Here is an 18,090-nt window from a genome sequence, read left to right as displayed (position 1 = left end):
TATTATTCCTGAAACTTACATGCCGGATCAGACACTGCTGTATGTGAAGACGACTTCTTTGAACTCCTCGAGGAAGCAGATGGTGTATGGCTGTGATCAAATCTTTCCAGTGCCTCCTTGACACTGACCGCATCTGGCTTAGTATCAAATCTTGAATCCTGGTGGCAAAAGGTAGGGAAATAGCAAGAAAAAAAAAACACTTGTTCTCTAATGTCAATAATCATAAATTTGAACTTGATAAAGAAAGTTCTCTCTCCAAGCACTTAGCATAAAAACTCAATGTTGCAGTGGTACCTCCCACTGTGCAGTGATGGCAAGAATCAATATTGAAGTTTGTGAGGATACTTTGTCCTAGATGGTCTCAAGCTTCTTGATCATTGGAACTGCACTCATCCAAGCAGGTGGAGAATTTTCCATCACACTCCTGATATGCCTTTCTGATTTTAGAGGCTCTGAGCAGTCACGGTAAGTTATCCACCTCAGAATTCCAGTCTTTGACTTGCTCTTATAATCCAAAGAATTCATATGACTAATCCAGTTATGTTTCAGATCAACTGTAAACCCAAGCACGTTGATTATTGGGGATTCAGTATATCTTACCTATTTTACTCCAGCATCACTTAAATAAAACGAGGAGAGCAATTTACTAGACAGAGGAAAACATTTGCTGCAGTCTTATATTGTAGTTTTCAATGTATTCTCCTGATCATCAATGAAGTGAGACTCATTTCGTTACAGGTCTGTTGGCAAAAATTGATGTGCCCAATCAACATTTAGTAAGAACTATTAGAATTCTTCCCCTCTGGTCAAATTTTGAAATTGGTCACTATATGTCATGTCCCTTTTATTTGCTTCCTTTGTTGATCCAGTTATTTCACACCATTTAAACTGCTTGTTGGGTTTTATAGCTTTTGGTTGTGCTGGCAAAGCAGACATCTATTGACCATCCTTGGATGCCTTATTTTCAAAGTTCCAAGTGGTAAAGGGTTCGCATGGTAAGGTAGGTAAAATGATCCAAGAGTTTAATCCAATGATAAAGAAGAAAGGGTAAAGTATGGTGAAGTTGAGATTGTGTGTGTCTTGGAAGGAAATTCAGAAGTGACGGTGTTTCCGTGTGCCCATTGCCCTAAACTGAGGACTCCGTTTGCTGTGGTTGACAGGCTCTCGGCATATCTGAGCCATTTCTCACACTTCTGCCCTCATTCCTTCCCCTCTTTCCCAGAACAATGTTAATATTCCCTCTGTCTTTACTTTTCACCCACTAGTCTCTGCATTCAAAGGGCTATCCTTGGCTATTTCTGCCTCCTCCAACAGGATCACCTAAACTCATTTGCAGCTCCTCTTCACTGTCAGTATTACACAGGAACCGTTCCTTCTGTGACACACTGATCCTCTGCTCCATTACACAAAACTTCATCATTTTGCCGTGGCACCTTCCCATGCAATTGCAGGTGTAACACTACCCCATTCACCTCTTCATTGTCCTAGGCCCCAAACACCTTTCAGGTGAAGCCTTGTTTTACTTGTACTTTTGTCAATCTGGTCTACTATACTGGCTACTCACGATATGGTCTCCTTTACAGCGGCGACAGCATACACAGACTAGATGACCTCCGCTCTGTTCATAAGAATGACCTGATCTTTCAATTGCTTACCATTTCAATAAAGCCCCTTGCTCCCAAGCTAATATTTCGTCAGCTGTTGGCATCGCTCTGCGTTGCAAACCAGCCATCCAGCCAGCTGAGTTAACTGACCCCCTAACTAAAGTGTATGCAGTGTCTGAGACCTTTGAACAGTGATCTTGAGTTCCTTGTTTCTTGTTAGCATCATGAGTTCATGGATGAGTTTAGCACATAGCAAGTCAGGTACAAAGTATGAACCCTGGATACCAGAGAGCAACCTAATTTGATTTTTAGTTTTACACTTCCAATAATGAATGAGAGTGGACACCACTCCACCTTTATCCTTCCCCCAAAACTGGTGCAAGACCACTGAATTCCCAGGTCTAAGGTTTATAAATGTACACTTTGCACCTTAGCATTTGTGCTTCTTCATACCCTAAATCTGACCACCAGATTTTCCAAACATATTCAAAGTAGTGTGAAACAAACTTGATATATGATAAAAACTAAAAGAGCTGTGGATGCTGTAAATCAGGAACAAAAACAAAGTTGCTGGAAAAGCTCAGCATGTCTGGCAGCATCTGTGAAGGAATAAACAGAGTTAATGTTTCAGGTCCGGTGACCCTTCCTCAGAACAGATATATGATAATATGCATATTTTCTTAGAATACGTACTTTTTAAAACTTATTTTATCATTGTATGTCAAGTAACATATGCCTATTGTTCTTTAATTGGTGGAATGATCACCTTTTTGCCACACTGTCATTTCTGCTACAAATGGTGATTTGTCATATGGGTAGAAGAATTACTGGTCTTAGGTTTGTAAAATCAATGGTGTGCATTCCTGCCTTAAATTAGACAACTGAGCGTCCACTATTTACTCCGTATACATTACTGTACTTTACCTTGTCAGCAATAATATCTGGTGGAGACTCTTCTATGCCAAGCTCCCTTCTTCTCTCTGCACGCACTTCTGCGTAGCTGCATGACATATGAGAATTTGCAACAATGTCATAATATCCACATTTTACGTCAACTTTAATGCACACTGCCTTTGTGGTACTTCCCTAAGTTAGCTTAATGATTGCTTTTAAGTTTAGAAGTTATCTACAGTAGGTCATTGTAGGCTGAATGTGATCTTCATGAACTAGTTTCAATCACTTAAATGGGTGTGAGATGAATTTCCATGTTATTTTCCCACTAGTGGTCCTGTTCTTTTAAAATATGTCCATGGCCTGGGAGGTTTAGGAGAATCTGTTTATGTTGCAATAATACATCCCAACTATGTCAGGGATGTTAGATGGATCAGTATGTTTTTATTCCATGACTTCTCAATGTCTGTATTCTTATAATTTTTAAGAAAATCTCCTATTGCAAACAGAATTTGATCTTTGGCAATGTTATAATCTTCTTTCCTAGATTTGTTCAATCATGATCATTTTCTATTCATGGGATATGGGTATTATTGTCTATCCTAATTGCCCTAAATAAAGTGCTGATGACCTATTCTTGATCTGCTGCAATTCATGCCGTGTAGCTACATCCACAGTACTGTTCTGGAGAGATCTAGGATTTTGATCCAGCAAACGTGATGGAACAGCAATATAGTTCTAAGTCATTGTGATACATGACAAAGTGGAATTTGTTGCTGCTGTACTGCTCCTCAGGGTGGTAGGGATGGTGGATTTGGAAGGTGCTACTGAAGGAACCTTGGCGAGTAGCTGCAGTGCACCTTTCTGATGGTACAATTTAAGCCACAGCATGCCTATGGTGGAGGGAGTAAATGTTTAAAGTAGTGTTTGGGTGTGAATCAAGTAGTTGTTTTGCCCTGGAACCCATTTGGGTTTGGAAATATTGCTGAACCTGTTACTGCTCGAGGCAACTGGGGAGTAGTCCATCACAATTCTGACTTGTATCCGGCATATGGTTAAAAGACAGGAGTGTGTCAGGAGGTGAGTTACTCTGCATAGAACTGCCAGTGTCTGACCTGCTCCAGTTAAGTTTTTAGTCCATGGTGACACCCATGATGTCAACGGTGGAGCATTTAACAATGATAACATCATTGAAAGGAGATGGGTGGATTTTCTCATTGAAGATGATCATTGACTCATATTAGCTTCTGACAGAAAACTGACGATAAGGATACACGAACACCAACTAGCCACCAAGAGACACGACCAGTTCTCACTGCTCTCAGTATACACGGACAACGAAGGACACGAATTCAACTGGGACAACACATCCATAATAGCACAAGCCAAACAGAGACATGTCAGGGAATTCCTGGAAGCCTGGCATTCCAACCAGAACTCCATCAACAAACACAGTGAACTGGACCCAATATACAAACCACTGAAAAACAAAACTGGAAGTGATGCCAACCACCCCGGCAAATCGAGGCATATAAATAAAATCCAAAAGAACTGCGGATGCTGTAAATCAGGAACAAGAACAAAGTTGCTGGAAAAGCTCAGCAGGTCTGGCAGCATCTGTGAAGGAGAAAACAGATTTAACGTGTCGTCGAGTCTGGTGATCCTTCCTCAGAGGCATATAAATAACGAGCGAGACAGAACACCAAAATTTCATCGGAGACGCACTGACAACGTTACCTAGCAGGGTGACGAAACGTCTACAATCAAACTCATCGGCTTGGTGAACAAGTCTACAATCTCATTAAAGAAGTTGGTGATCATGGTTGGTTCTAGGACACAGCCTGGGGAACTCCTACAGCGACATTCTGGGGTTGAGGTCATTAGCCCATAACAACTGACTTCTTTTGTGCTAGCTTTGATTTTAACCAGAGAGCTTTCGCCCACTACATACTGAATTCTCATTGACTTCAATTCTACTACGGGTGCTTAATATCAACTCGGTCACATGCTGCCTTGATGTCAATGGCAGTAACTCCCACCTCACCTCAAAGTCAGCTTTTTGGTCCACGTTTGGGTCAAGATTTAACGACGCCTACAGACAAGTGGCCCTGGCAGAACCAAATCCAAGTATCAATGTTAAAAATTGGAAGTGCTGCAGAAACTCAGCCAGTTGGTAGCATCGGCGTAGAGAAACACAGATAACATTTTGAGACTAATGTGACTCTTCATGTTTCTATTTCTGATCTCTAGCATCTGCAGTACTTTTATTTTATCTCAGCATCAGTAAACCAGTTACTGGTGACTAAGTGCCAGTAGTGTCAACCATATATTACTTTGTGATAACTGAGAAGAGCTTTACAGGGCAATAATTGACTGGGATGGGTCTCTCCTGCTCTTTGTGCACAGGGCATAAATGGGCAATTTTCCCATTGTCAGCTACATGCCATAATTGTAGCCTTTTTTTTGACTGATCTAAGACAGGCAGACACTAAACACCGATGGCAGGTGAGAATCTATGCAAAGAACATAACCACAGAGTTACTGCTTCTTTCTCAGTCATATTTATAAATACCATTAGCAGAACTGCCATTTTGTTAGTGACATACTGCTTCTGTGGTTTCCTTATGCAAATATATAGTGAATCCTTGGCATGAAGTAAAACTGTATAATTATTTATAGGAAACATTATGGAGTATGTGTAAAGCAGGAGTCATGGCATTTAATTGGTTTAAGAGCTGCCTGTTGTGAGAAATTATGTCAAACAATAGAAATGCAAATGCTTTGGTGGAATATCTGCCAGGGTGAATTCACGTTCAGTTCTAGCACTTCAGGATAAAAATCAAGGCTGATACAGCAGTGCAGGGCACAATGCATGTCAGAGGTGTCATAGTTCAGATGAGACATTAAATATTTGTCCTCTCAAGTAGATGCAAAAGATCTCATTTGACAGAGAGCAGGGATGTAACTCTTGGTGTCTTGCTAATACTTATTCTCTCAAACAACATTTTTAGAAACAAATTATTTAGTTATTATCATTTTGTAGTTTGTAGCAGTTTACTGTGAACAAATTGCCAGTTGTGTTTCCTACGTTACAATAGTATCTAGACTTCAAATTACTTCATTTGTCAGAAATAGCAGTTTAAGCCATCATTCAGTGGTCGTGAAAGGCACTGCTTAAGTGCATGTCTTTCTGGCGGAGATCATTAAAACATGAATATATAACTCTTGGAGACTCAGAAGAACTTCAAACCTCCAATTTTTAAGGCTGCATAATCTCTGGAGATTCACATACAGAATATATAATGATGTGTTGCTCAACACTTGTATAATGGAAGGTGACACTTTTGTGGAACTTTCTAACACATTACAAAAAATAAAAATAACAGGATCATTTTCTGTCAAGAAAAATGGGAGCTGCTTCCCTCAAGGGCTCTCAACGGACATTTCTTCCTCTTTGGTAAACATTTTACATGGGTCTTAAAACTTAATTGGCTAAATGTTTGAAGTAATTAGTGCGGCACAGATTTTAACTGGCAGATGTGATTACAAATAAGAATGAAAATATGTGCTGAACTAGGCTACATGTATCAGAACTTATTTTACCTTACAACAGTATGCGTACAGACAATGAATTCTGGCCTGGAGTTCCACTGATGATAAGTAATATAATAGTGAGTCTGAAGCCACATCCACTGTTGCCCTTTCGTAAGAAATCTATAGTGGCAGGACTTGCCCTTTCCATACTGCATTACTGAAATGAAAATAGGTTGATATATAGTTATATATTCATATTGAAAATTTATTATAGTCACAGGATACATGCATCAGCTATGTGGCTATTCAATATTTAAACTATACAATACAAAATTAAGTTATTTCAGATAATATTAGAATTTCAGCCAGTTATCACTATTTTTTAAACCAGTTGCAGGTACTCTTCACATCTAAATTTCAAATGAACTTATGCTACTGGCTGACATAGAAAAATCCAGTGGATGTGCCAATGCTAAAAGAAAGGAAGGTTAGACTTCTTTTAAAAATAAAATTCAGGATGTGAGTTTCATTCCTAGTCTTTTTTTGTTTGATACAAATGAATACCATGTTAGGTGGCTTTGGAAGACAAACAATAGAAATAGTAATAGACAACAGAAGCTAGAGTCTGCTCTTTTCATAAATTAGATCATGGCTCAAATGCAATCTAATTCCACCTACCCTCTGGGTTCTCTTATGCTGAATAACTTTGCTGAACAGAAACCAATCAATCTCACTTTTGAAAGTTTCAACTGACCTAACTTTTATATTTAATTGTGGGAGAGAATTCCAAAAATACTCTCTAACATCATTTACCATCAATAGTTTAGCTCTAAATTTAAGGTTATACTTCCTTGTTCAGAACCGTCCCAAAGCAAAGCGTTTCTTTCCGGCTAACTAACCACCCTTCATTCATTTTAAATACCTTGGATGAAACATTTTTCAATATTCTATATTCAAATTAATACAATGTATACAATTTAACCATTTTAGCCCTTGTATTATTCTAACTCAGTTACAATGGGGTAGGACTGGAATTAAATACAAGTGAGGCCAGATAGTAATTATAGGACTTCCATTAATTTTTTTTTTCTCTGAAGAAGGGTCCCGACCCGAAATGTCAGCTTTCCTGCTCCTCTGATGCTGCCTGGCCTGCTGTGTTCCTCCAGTTCCTGTGTTACTTCCATTAATCTGTTGGCTTTTTATGGCAATCCAACAGTCTCTAATCATTTTTGTTGAAATTAATATATGACTTCTAGATTTTTACTAAATTCAATATTTTCAAATTGCCACAATGGAATTTGAACTCTTATTCTCTTGATTATGATGTCAGGTCTCAACTTTATCACGAAGTAACGTATGAATGAGATCTCCAATTGTTTATGCTAGCGCTTCTGCAGATCTTTGCCTATCAAATGCAATGCTCCTTAGATCCCAAGTAACATTGGCTTAATGCAGAGTTGCACAGAAGTTTCACAATGTGAAAAGAACATTTCGCTTTCTGCTGCTGTCACAAATACCGACAATTATCAAAAATAGTGTAATCATTATTCTCATATTAGCCCTAAATATATAGTCAATTAGTTATGTACTTCTAAATCTGTCCTATTATTAGTCAATTCTGTAATGTCTAGTGACAGGATCATATTTCAGTATATGCATTTTAACTTTAGGAATTGGGGCTGAATAATACCACAAAACCAATCATGTATCAATTTCCAGCAGTTTCATGAGGTTTTCCCTCGTGAGTTTTAGGCAGTTATCACATGCAATTCTCCACTGCTCATCTCAGACCCGTTGGGTCTGCACTGACCTTTTAAAAGAGCATCCCACTCAGACCCCTGCCCTATCTCCATAAGCCCACAATAACCATTGCTATAATCCACCTAACCTGCACATCTTTGCACTATGGGAAATGCACATAAACATGGGGAGAATGTGAAAACTCCACACAGTCACACAAGACTGGAATCGAACCAGTGCTGCTAGCACTGAGAGGCAGTTAACCACTGAGCAATTATGCCACCCCTAAACTACCTGCAAATCATCGAATTATGACTTTCTTTTAAATCCAAATTTTATTATGTGCCATGGTTGAAATTGAACCTAGATCTCTGAAGTTGCAGGTAGATGCTCTGAATCACTAATCCAGCAATATTACCATGAGGCTACTGTATGTTATGATATGGCGCTTTCAATATGAGATATGTACAGCCTATAGCGCCCTGAACCTTGAGGAAGCCAAAGTCAGAAGTCACACAACACCAGGTTATAGTCCAACAGGTTTATTTGGAATCACAAGCTTTCAGAGCATTGCCCCTTCATCAAGTAAAGTGAGAGAGAAGCACACAGAACACAGAATTTATGGGCAGAGATAGATCAAGGGCAAAGATCAAAAGACTATACAAATGGTATGAATGGAGTGCGAATAATAAGTCCCTGCAGGTGATCTGAATTGTTAGACAGTGTGTGAGGAAAGTGTCAACAGCTGAATAACAAGCGAAGGGATGACCTATAATCCAAATAAATGAAGCAGGGAGATAATTACAAAAAATTAAAAATAAGGTGGTGCAGGAGACAAACCAGGTGACTGGAATAACATGGTAGGTATAACAGTCATATGCCGAGGGTCTAACCAAAGTAACAAGTAATCCAAAACCGTGCAAACTAATTAAGGTAGAGAGATCATAACAATTTATCCAGGTGATGGTGACAAAACAGGACAGTGAGGAAGATTTTACACACAGAAGTGTGGTGGAGTCACATGTAGCACGACACGAACCCAAGATCACAGTTGAAGCCGCCTTCATCACGTGGGAACACCACCCATCACGTACATGGCAGATACTCATGTGACTCAGTCAATGTTGTCTCTCTCATATGCCACAGGCAAGGATGCACCAAGGCATGGTATATTGGTAAGACCATGCAGATGCTATGACAACTGATGAATGGACACCACGCAGCAATCACCAGACAGGAATGTTCCCTCCCAGTCAGGGAACACTTCAGCAGTCAAGGACAATCAGCCTCGGATCTTCAGGTAAGCGTCCTCCAAGGCGGCCTTCAAGATACACAACAATGCAGTATCGCTGAGCTGAAACTGATAGCCAAGTTCCATACCCATGACAGCCTCAACTGCGATCTTGGGATCATGTCACACTACATGTGACCCCTTAATACTGTTCTGTATATGTTAAATCTTCCTTACTGTCCTGTTTTGTCACCATCACCTGGATAAATTGTTATGATCTCTCTACCTTAATTAGTTTGCACAGTTTTGGATTACTTGTTACTTTGGTTAGACCCTCGGCATATGACTGTTATACCTATCATGTTATTCCAGTCATTTGGTTTGTCTCCAGCACCACGTCATAATTAAGTTTTTGTAATTATTTCCCTGCCTCATTTAATCAAATTATAGGTCATCCCTTTGTTTGTTATTCAGCTGTTGACACTTTCCTCACACTATTTAACACTTCAGATCACATGTAGAGATTTATTATTTGGCACTCCACTTACACTATTTGTGTGGCCTTTTGATCTCTCTGCCCTTGGTCTTTCTCTGCCCATAAATTCTGTGTTCTGTGTGCTTCTCTCTCACTTCACCTGATGGAGGGGTTACGCTCTGAAAGCTTGTGATTTCAAATATACCTGTTGGACTATAACCTGGTGTCGTGTGACTTCTGACTTTGTCCACCCCAGTTCAACACTGGCACTTCCATATCTCAGGGAAGCCAGCTATGTTGGTCAATCCTATTGACCAGTTTACAACATTGACCTCATCACAAGAGAATAAGATGATCTAGCACAAACAGTGTCATTAAAAGCCTTGACATATTTATATGTTGATGATGGAGAGATCCCACACAGATCTCTAGTGGATCCTTGGAAGCAACCAGTTGCAATAAGATTTAGTGACAGCCACCAGGATAGGATGGCCAACCACACCTTCAGTTTGCAAGACCTGCTCCAGCAGATGGTACAATTCTTCAATACTGTCCCACGACATTCACAGTCTGTGGCAGCACCGAGCCTCACTTATTTGGAGGAGATGCAGCAAGATGGTAAATAGCCACATGTCCTTTTCTGAACTCATTTGTGGGATATGGGCATTGCTGGCTGGCCAACATTTATTGCCTGTCCCTAGTTGCCCTTGAGAAGGTGGTGGTGAGCTGCCTTTTTGAACCGCTGCAGTCTACCTGCTGTGGGTTAACCCACAATGCCATTAAGGAGGCAATTCCAGGATTTTTACCCAGTAACAATGAAGAAAAAGCGAAACATTTCCAAGTCAGGATGGTGAGTGGCTTGGAGGGGAACTTGCAGGTGGTGTGTTCCCATGTATCTGCTGCACTTGTCCTTTTAGAAGAAGTGGTCATGGGTTTGGAAGATGCAGTCTAAGGGTCTTTGGTGAATCTCTACAATGCATTTTGTAGATAGTAAACACTCCTGCTACGGAACGTCGGTGGTGGAAGGAGTGGATGTACTGCCAATCAACTGGGTTGCTTTGCCAGGATGGTGTCAAGCTTCTTGAGTGTTGTTGCAGCTGCACTCATCCAGGCAAGTAGGGAGCTTTCCATCACACTCCTGACTTGTGGCTTTGTAGATGGTGGATTTTGGAGAGTCAGGAGTGAGTTACTCACCGCAGTATTCCTAGCCTCTGACCTGCTCTTGTAGCCACTGTGTTTATGTGGTGAATCCTGTTGAGTTTTTGGTCAATGATAACCCCCAGGATGTTGATAGTGGGGGATTCAGTGATGGTAACACCATTGAATGTCAAGGGGCAGTAGTTAGATTGTCTCAATCATGATGGTCATAGCCTGGCATTTATGTTATATTTCTTATTCATTAATGGGATGACGGCATTGCTGGCTAGGCAGCATTTATCACCCATCTCCAATTGCCCAGAAGGCAGTTCAGAGTCAACCACATTGCTGTGGGTCTGGAGTCACATGTAGGCCAGCCCAGGTAAGGATGGCAGTTTCCTTCCCTAAAAGGACATTAGTGAATCAGATGGGTTCTTCCGACAATCAGCAATGGATTCATGGTCATTATTAGATTCTTAATTCCAGATTTGTGTAGTGCGAATGTTACTTGCCACTTGTTAGCCCAAGGCTGGATATTGTCCAGAACTTGCTGCATTTGAACATGGACTGCTTCAGTACCTGGGAAGTCGCAAATGGTGCTGAACATTCATGATTGCACAGTGAACATTCCCACTTCTAACCTTTCGTATCTGTAATGTTGGGGACCACTGCAGAAGGCAGAGATACATCAGTCAGCACTTCTGGGAAATGCTTCAACCTTATCTTTGAAACTAATGTGCTGGGCTCTTCCATCATTGAGGATAGGGATATTTGTGGTGCCTCCTCCTCCAGTGAGTTGTTGAATTGTTCACCACGATTCACGACTGAATGTGACAGAACTGCAGAGCTTAGAGCGGACCCAGTGGTTGTGGGATCGCTTGGCTCTGTCTAACACTTGCTGCTTATGCTGTTTGACTTGCAAGTAGTTTTGTTTGGTGGCACCACCAGGTTGACACCTCATCTTCAGGTATGCATGGTGCTGCTCCTGGCATAACCTCCTGCACTCCATCGAACTAGGGGTGATCCCCTGGCTTGATGGCAACGGCTGAGTGGGGGATATGCCAGGCCATGAGGTGAGGCCGTAACTGTGCTGGAGTAGATTTCTGCTGCTGATGGCCCACAGTGCCTCATGAATGCCCAGTCTTGAGTCGCTAGATCTGATCGCAGTCTGTCCCATTTAGTACGGTGATAGTGCCACACAACATAATGGAGGTTATTCTCAATTTGAAGGCAGGACTTCATCTCCGTAAAGGTGGTAATTTGCAGCAGCTGCTCTTACCAATACAGTCATGGACAGAGGCATCTGCAGCTGGCAGATTGATAAGGATAAGGTCAAATACGTTCTTCCCTCTTGTTGGTTCCCTCACCAACTGCCGCGGACTCAGTCTAGCAGCTATGTCCTTTAGGACCCGACCAGCTCAATCAGTAGTACTCCTCTAGACTGATTGTTGCTGGCAACTACGACAAGCTACTATCTTACTTTATATCTATATTAAAAGGCAAAACAAGACAGAAGTGCTGTGAGCCTTCAACTTCTAAATGAAGTAGCAACATGCAAAAAGGCAAGGCAGAGGTGCAATTAGCATTCAAGTATGTGCACAGCAAATGATGCAAGACATCAAATTGCTGTGTTCATCCAGCTCTACACCTTGTTATTTCAGCCTGAAGATGAACCCTGTTTTGATCCATGAGATGGGTGCCTGACCTGCATGCAAAGTGGCCTGGCAGCAGCATTGCAATGAAAGGTGTCACTACGATCCGAAAAGCAATACTGATGTGGCAAACTGTATCCTAAGTGAGTCAGAAACATGTCATGGTGATGTGGCGAGGCTGCTGCATGTCCAGTGGGTGAAGGATGAAGCTGGTTGCTGCACATGGAACATGCCTTAAAATGTTGGGGAATGCTGGCCTACATGGAGGTCTAGAGAAACAAGTGGCAACATGGAGTTGGTAGGTACCCCACTCAGACTTTCATTCTGGCAGTGAAGAATTTATCTTCACTGCTTGGGGGAGAAAAAAACCTACATTATAAATGAGGAGAGATTAGATAACAATAAGACATTAATACTTGAAAATAAACTTTTTGCAACTCACTAATGAGATCCTCTTCTTGCAATTAAAGCAGATAAGCTTACAGCTGGACAACTGGAAATCTGAAATGGCAATCAGAGAATTTCTGTTTTGAGAATTAGAGCTAAAAGCATTCAAGGGCAAGTAGGGACGGGCAATAAATGCTGGTCAGCCAGCGACACCTGTGTCCCACGAGTGAATAAAAATAATTGTTTAAAGTGAAAAAAATGTAAAGGAGGGCTACCTAAATTAAAGTTAAGTTTGTCAATAGCCTAGAACTGACTGTCATTATGGGAATATTACTGTTGTGTGCATAATTACTATTAATATTTGCTGCGAGAGGTTGTTAGTTGTCGGTTACACTTCGCATAGTTTGCAGCTCACTGTGAGAAGCTAGCCAAAATAACTGACAGTTAAATAGACTTGCAACATACGCAGAGTAAAACACTAACTCATTAACCACAGAATACAACTGAACCCTAAACTCAATTTGAATTTTGAGAGAGAACAGAAGCTGGATGATTGGCAATTAGTTAAGAAGAGGTATTAGGATTTCTTTCTAAATATTAACAGTCCCTAACTTACTGCAACAATCGCCCTTTGGCTTATACCAGCTGCTGAGGTAGGTTTAGACTTTTCCCTCTCCTCCACGGAATTTCTTTCTCAAAAAAGCGATTTAAGTGCACACAGTGCAATAATTTTAGTCCCGTTAGAAACACAAGTGAACCTATTCCTTTTTTCTTTTTTCTTTCCTCCTTTTCCACATTTTTTCCCAACTAATGACTTGGCGGAATGGAGGAGCTGGCAAGCTGCAGAAGTGAATCCCAGAGCAGAGACCAACGCGGGGAAGTAGTCCCAGAGTGGCAACCGGCATGGGAAGGCAGTCCAGAACAGCGGTCGGTGAGGGGAAGCTGTCCTGGAGCGGTGGCCAGCACAAGGAGGGGCAGTACCGTGCAGAGCGAGTCCCGGATAAAACTTATTTTGGAGCAGCTGAGAGCTGGTGCAAAGCAGACTGGAGCGGGGATGGTTTTTGGACTGGAGTCTGGTGTGAGCAGTCAGACTATAGGTAGAAGCCCCTGCGCTGAGCTACTGCAATGTGATGTTCATTTGTAATTTACCTATGTCTATCCTTTTAACTATGTCTTATTTCTAATTTATACTATGAATCACTGTAAAGTAATGCAACTACTTTTCTTTGTTATTCCTCTTTTTTTGTAGCTAAGATCTGTACCTAAGTACTTGTACCTAAGATGGTGCCACAAGAGGTGACATTGTAAAACTTTTCACTGAATTCCTGTACTTCTGTACTGGTGTACGTGACAATAAAGGGTATTCTGATTGTAATTCTATTTCATGAATGATCGACTCCATTCTTTAGTCAATTCCAGGTTAATCACTGTACAGGGGGTTCTGCTAAATAGTGATGCTGGTGTTCCTGAACAACAGTGCATTATAGAAAACTGTGCTATAGAAATAACAGGGCCTATGGGAAAAGCGGGGTTGGGGCAGACCACCAAACAAAACATTCAAAGTTGCTCAGAGATCACTCAAAAGCCTAACACAAAAGATAGCACAGTTTGAGCAAATATTTAATAATGAAATAAAAGTAAATTTAACACCTCATCTTGGAAAAAACAAATCAAGATGACTTGATAGGGAAGTAAGTTTTGAAGTTGCTCTGTTGTTAATACAAGGGCTGAGGGTTGTCATCATCATCATCATCATCAGGTGCAGTTGTGGTTTGGGTCAGGGCGAAAAATAGTTAATCCAGAAGTGGATGGTTGTGGTTAATTGTCTTCTGACTGTTTCATGGGGGTTGGCTTAAAAAAGACATCCAGCTTTTGCTGCTTTGCCCTTTTTCTTCTTTCATGAAGCAGCTGTTCACAGGGTGCCAAATAACATCTTATTCCACGAACCGCTACTCTGCTGCGTTCTACGTTGTAATCATTGTCCTCAAAGAGCTGCAACTGCTCCTCAATTTCCCTCAGGATAGAAGACAAAGTAGAAGTGGAAAGTTCTCATGGTGCTGCATCCCGGACTACTACTACTACTTCATCTCCAGCTTCCACTTCCCGCTCAGCGACAACTTATTTTAGGTCAGCTGTAGAGAGGTCTTCACAGTGGGACTCAAGCAGGTCTTCAACATCCTGACTCTCCATTTCTTCAAATCCAACTTGTTTTGCAAGATCAACACAATGTTCTTCAATTTGTGGGAGCTCCTCTGACGAATCAAAAGTTTTAAAATTTTGAAAAAATCTGGGAGAAGCTGCCACCAAAGCAGTCCTTACTGACATCACCCCAGGCCTCCATGGTAATGTCAACTGCATTCTTGATGTTAAAGCTCTTCCAAAATTGAAGAGCACAGTCCTTATCCCTCTCAGTGGCTTCAATCAACCTCTTAAATATGTACCTTAAATAATAAGCTTTAAAAGCTGCTATTGCAGCCTGGTCCACAGGTTGAAGGAGAGGGGTTGTATGTGGGGGTAGAAATAGTACTTTGATGTTTGCGAAAAGCTCACCAATGGTGGGAGGATGACGTGGCACATTATCCAGGATGAGGATAATATTGCGCATGCTCAGGACAAAGCCCGTGAAATGATCACATGATGTCAACACGTACTCCTCCACGCATTGATGGAATCGTGTTATAGCTAACACAAGTTCATGTTTTAGAAATAGTGTTCCCCTGTTCGTCAGTTGTGTTATAGCTAATTTGCGTTGCCGGAACACACATTATAGCAGGACCCCCCTGTATTCATTAACTATCTTGTCTTCTTCATTTACAAATATTCTGGGCCTCAATCTCTGGTAGCTTTGATTGGAGTTCCTATATTTCATCAAAAACTAAAACCACTTCCAACAAGTTTTGTTTCTCCTTTGCAGTTAAAGCTAAACTCTTAAAGTTAAAGCTTTTCTTAAACACTGCTCTTATAAAGCCTCTCTCATAGTCCTACATAGGACACAAGAAAAAGCAATAGTAACAATCCTGTCTTTCCTCTGAACATCAATGTCTTTTTTCAGTGCTTTTGCTGCTTGAGCTATATAGAATCATAGAATCCCTACAGTGCAGATAAAAGCCAATTGTCCCATTGAATCTGTATTGACTCTCCAATGAGCATCCCACCCAGACACACGCCCCTTACTCCATCTCTGTAAACCCGCCTTAACCATGGCTAATTCACCTAGCCTGCACATCCTGGACAGTGGGGGGCAATTTAGCATGGCCAATCCACCTAACCTGCACATCTTTAGACATAATGCTGTGTTTTTTAGAATTAAAATTCAGCCCACTATCTCACTCTTTCCGTATGATTCTTGTGTTCAAGTTCAATCCACTATAAATTCTTCCTTGCTTTGTTTCCTAATATAATCTTACTGAAAAGGAAGCATTTTATTTGTTTTAATGAACCACTCTGCATATAGCATGCATTACACTTCAAAAATGGTTGTAGCATAAATTTTACATCACATTTCAGTTTGGTTCAAATAACAACGTTTTTGTTTCAAACATAGCTTTTATTTTCCTGACTATCATGCTCACATCAATGTTTATTCCTACTCACTTCTTTGCCTACACAACCTTCCAGTTCTGCACAAGAAGTCTTTCCTATGTTAATTTCTATGTACAAGTTGAAATTTCATTTCCTGAAGGTTCAACACATCAACTTATCTACTTATCAACTTATCCAATTCGATAAACTGCATTTCAACAACTTTCCATACCCAAATAGTGTAGACTCACAACATCAATGTCAGGCATAATTCCAACTTCACCACTGAAGTGTTGATATTGTAAAATCATAGCTGTATAAAAAAGGGAATTTGTTCAATTGTCTTCAATGTATGAAAATCACAAAGGGAAAGATTGTTTATCATGTGCAATTTCATCCATAAAAACCTAATCAGTGAGATGATTTGCTTGTCAAAGTAAGCAACAGCAAACTAAGCTGTTTATAAAAATTCAACTCCATTAATGTAAAATAATTTTAAATAAAAAATTTAACAAGTTACTGTCATTAAAATATAATAATCGAGATTGAAAACACACCATTATTTCCTTGTTTGCTGAATGCTCATCCACTGAAGTGACAGAAGAATCCATCATTTTAACATCCACTCCACAAATTTAAAATGCAATCTGCATTTTCCCAGTATGTCTTGTTTTTCTAGAACATAATACTATTCAGATTAATATATCTGTACTTTATGTTTCACTCCAACAAACAGAAAATTAGAAAATCACTTCTGTTCCTGTGAGCTGAATTTTAGTAATTTTTTGGTTAAATGTCAGTTTTGTTAAAGGTTTCTCTCTGCGAGGCTGAATGAGTTTTCTCACTGTGTTTACCAAATTTGCCTCTAACTACCCAATCTGCCCCTCTCATCTGATTACAGCCCCATTTGTTTTGATTTGAGTTGTCACTGTTATGTGTACAGAGGTACAGAGGTACAGTGAAAAGTGTTCACCATGGATGTCCAATCTCTCTATACCTCCATTCCCTACCACAGTGGTCTGAGAGCTCTCGGCTTCTTCCTAGACCAGACACCTGAACAATCCCCATCCACCACCACTCTCCTCCGCTTGGCTGAACTTAGTTCTCTCACTGAACAATTTTTCCTTTAATTCATCACAGCTCTGCCATGTCAAAGGAGTGGACGCACACATGGGTCCCAGAAATACCTATCTACACTGGCCTCTTCCCACAACTCTTTTTACAATAGTTGTCGACGTACTTCGGTGCCACTTCATGCTCCTGCCTGCACCTTGAAAGATTTATTAAATTTTGCCTCCATTTCCACCCCTCTAAAACTTTCACAGGGACCATCTCCGACACTCCCCTTTCTTTCTTCGACCTCTCCATCTCCATTTCAGGCAATAGGCTGTCCACCGCCATCCACTACAAACCCGCTGACTCCCATAGCTACCTTGACTACAGCTCTTCACACCATTCCGTTCTCCCAGTTTTTTCACCTATGTCATATCTGTTCGGATGACGTCACCATCCAAAACAGTGCTGCTGACATGACTTTCTTCTTCCATAACTGTGGTTTCCCACCAACTGTGGGTGACAGGGCCCTCAACCACATCCAACCTATCATCCGAGCTTCCGCTCTTGCCTCTTCCCATCACTCACAACAGCGTGATTGGATCACCCTTGTCCTTCTTTTTCACAATCTTCGCATTCAAATGATCATCCTCTGCCATTTCAGACAACTCCAGCAGAACGCCATCACCAAACACATCTTCCCCTCACTCCTCTGCCTGCGTTTTGCAGGGACTGTTTCCTCCAGGACAGCCTAGTCCATTCTTCGGTGACCACCAACACACAGTATCACAGAAGGTGCAATGCCTGCCCCTTCACCTCGTCCTTGCTTATCATCCCAGGACCCAAACAGTCTTTCCAGGTGAA

General features: G+C 40.9%; 1 protein-coding gene and 1 long non-coding RNA gene across 3 annotated transcripts in view; one reads left to right on the top strand and one right to left on the bottom strand.

The window, feature by feature from the left end:
• The window catches only part of clocka (clock circadian regulator a), a 132,385-nt gene that overhangs the window by 23,021 nt on the left and 91,274 nt on the right, over positions 1–18,090 (bottom strand). For both annotated transcript variants that reach the window (XM_048595488.1, XM_048595494.1), the window contains exons 12-14: positions 6,099–6,246; positions 2,529–2,604; positions 20–158 (exon numbers count right to left, since the gene is read on the bottom strand). In XM_048595488.1, coding sequence (XP_048451445.1) covers positions 20–158; positions 2,529–2,604; positions 6,099–6,246 — 363 coding nt within the window. The remainder of the gene's footprint in view (positions 1–19; positions 159–2,528; positions 2,605–6,098; positions 6,247–18,090) is intronic.
• LOC125482905 lies at positions 13,204–14,031 on the top strand. Its single transcript, XR_007261895.1, has 2 exons — positions 13,204–13,304; positions 13,481–14,031. It is a non-coding gene; the product is annotated as an uncharacterized LOC125482905 (long non-coding RNA).

This window comes from Rhincodon typus, chromosome 1 (genome assembly GCF_021869965.1).
Source record: "Rhincodon typus isolate 14 chromosome 1, sRhiTyp1.1, whole genome shotgun sequence".
Classification (NCBI taxonomy): domain Eukaryota; kingdom Metazoa; phylum Chordata; class Chondrichthyes; order Orectolobiformes; family Rhincodontidae; genus Rhincodon; species Rhincodon typus.
The sequence above is the reverse complement of the archived record's forward strand: the minus strand, read 5'-3'. Positions and strand labels throughout refer to the sequence as shown.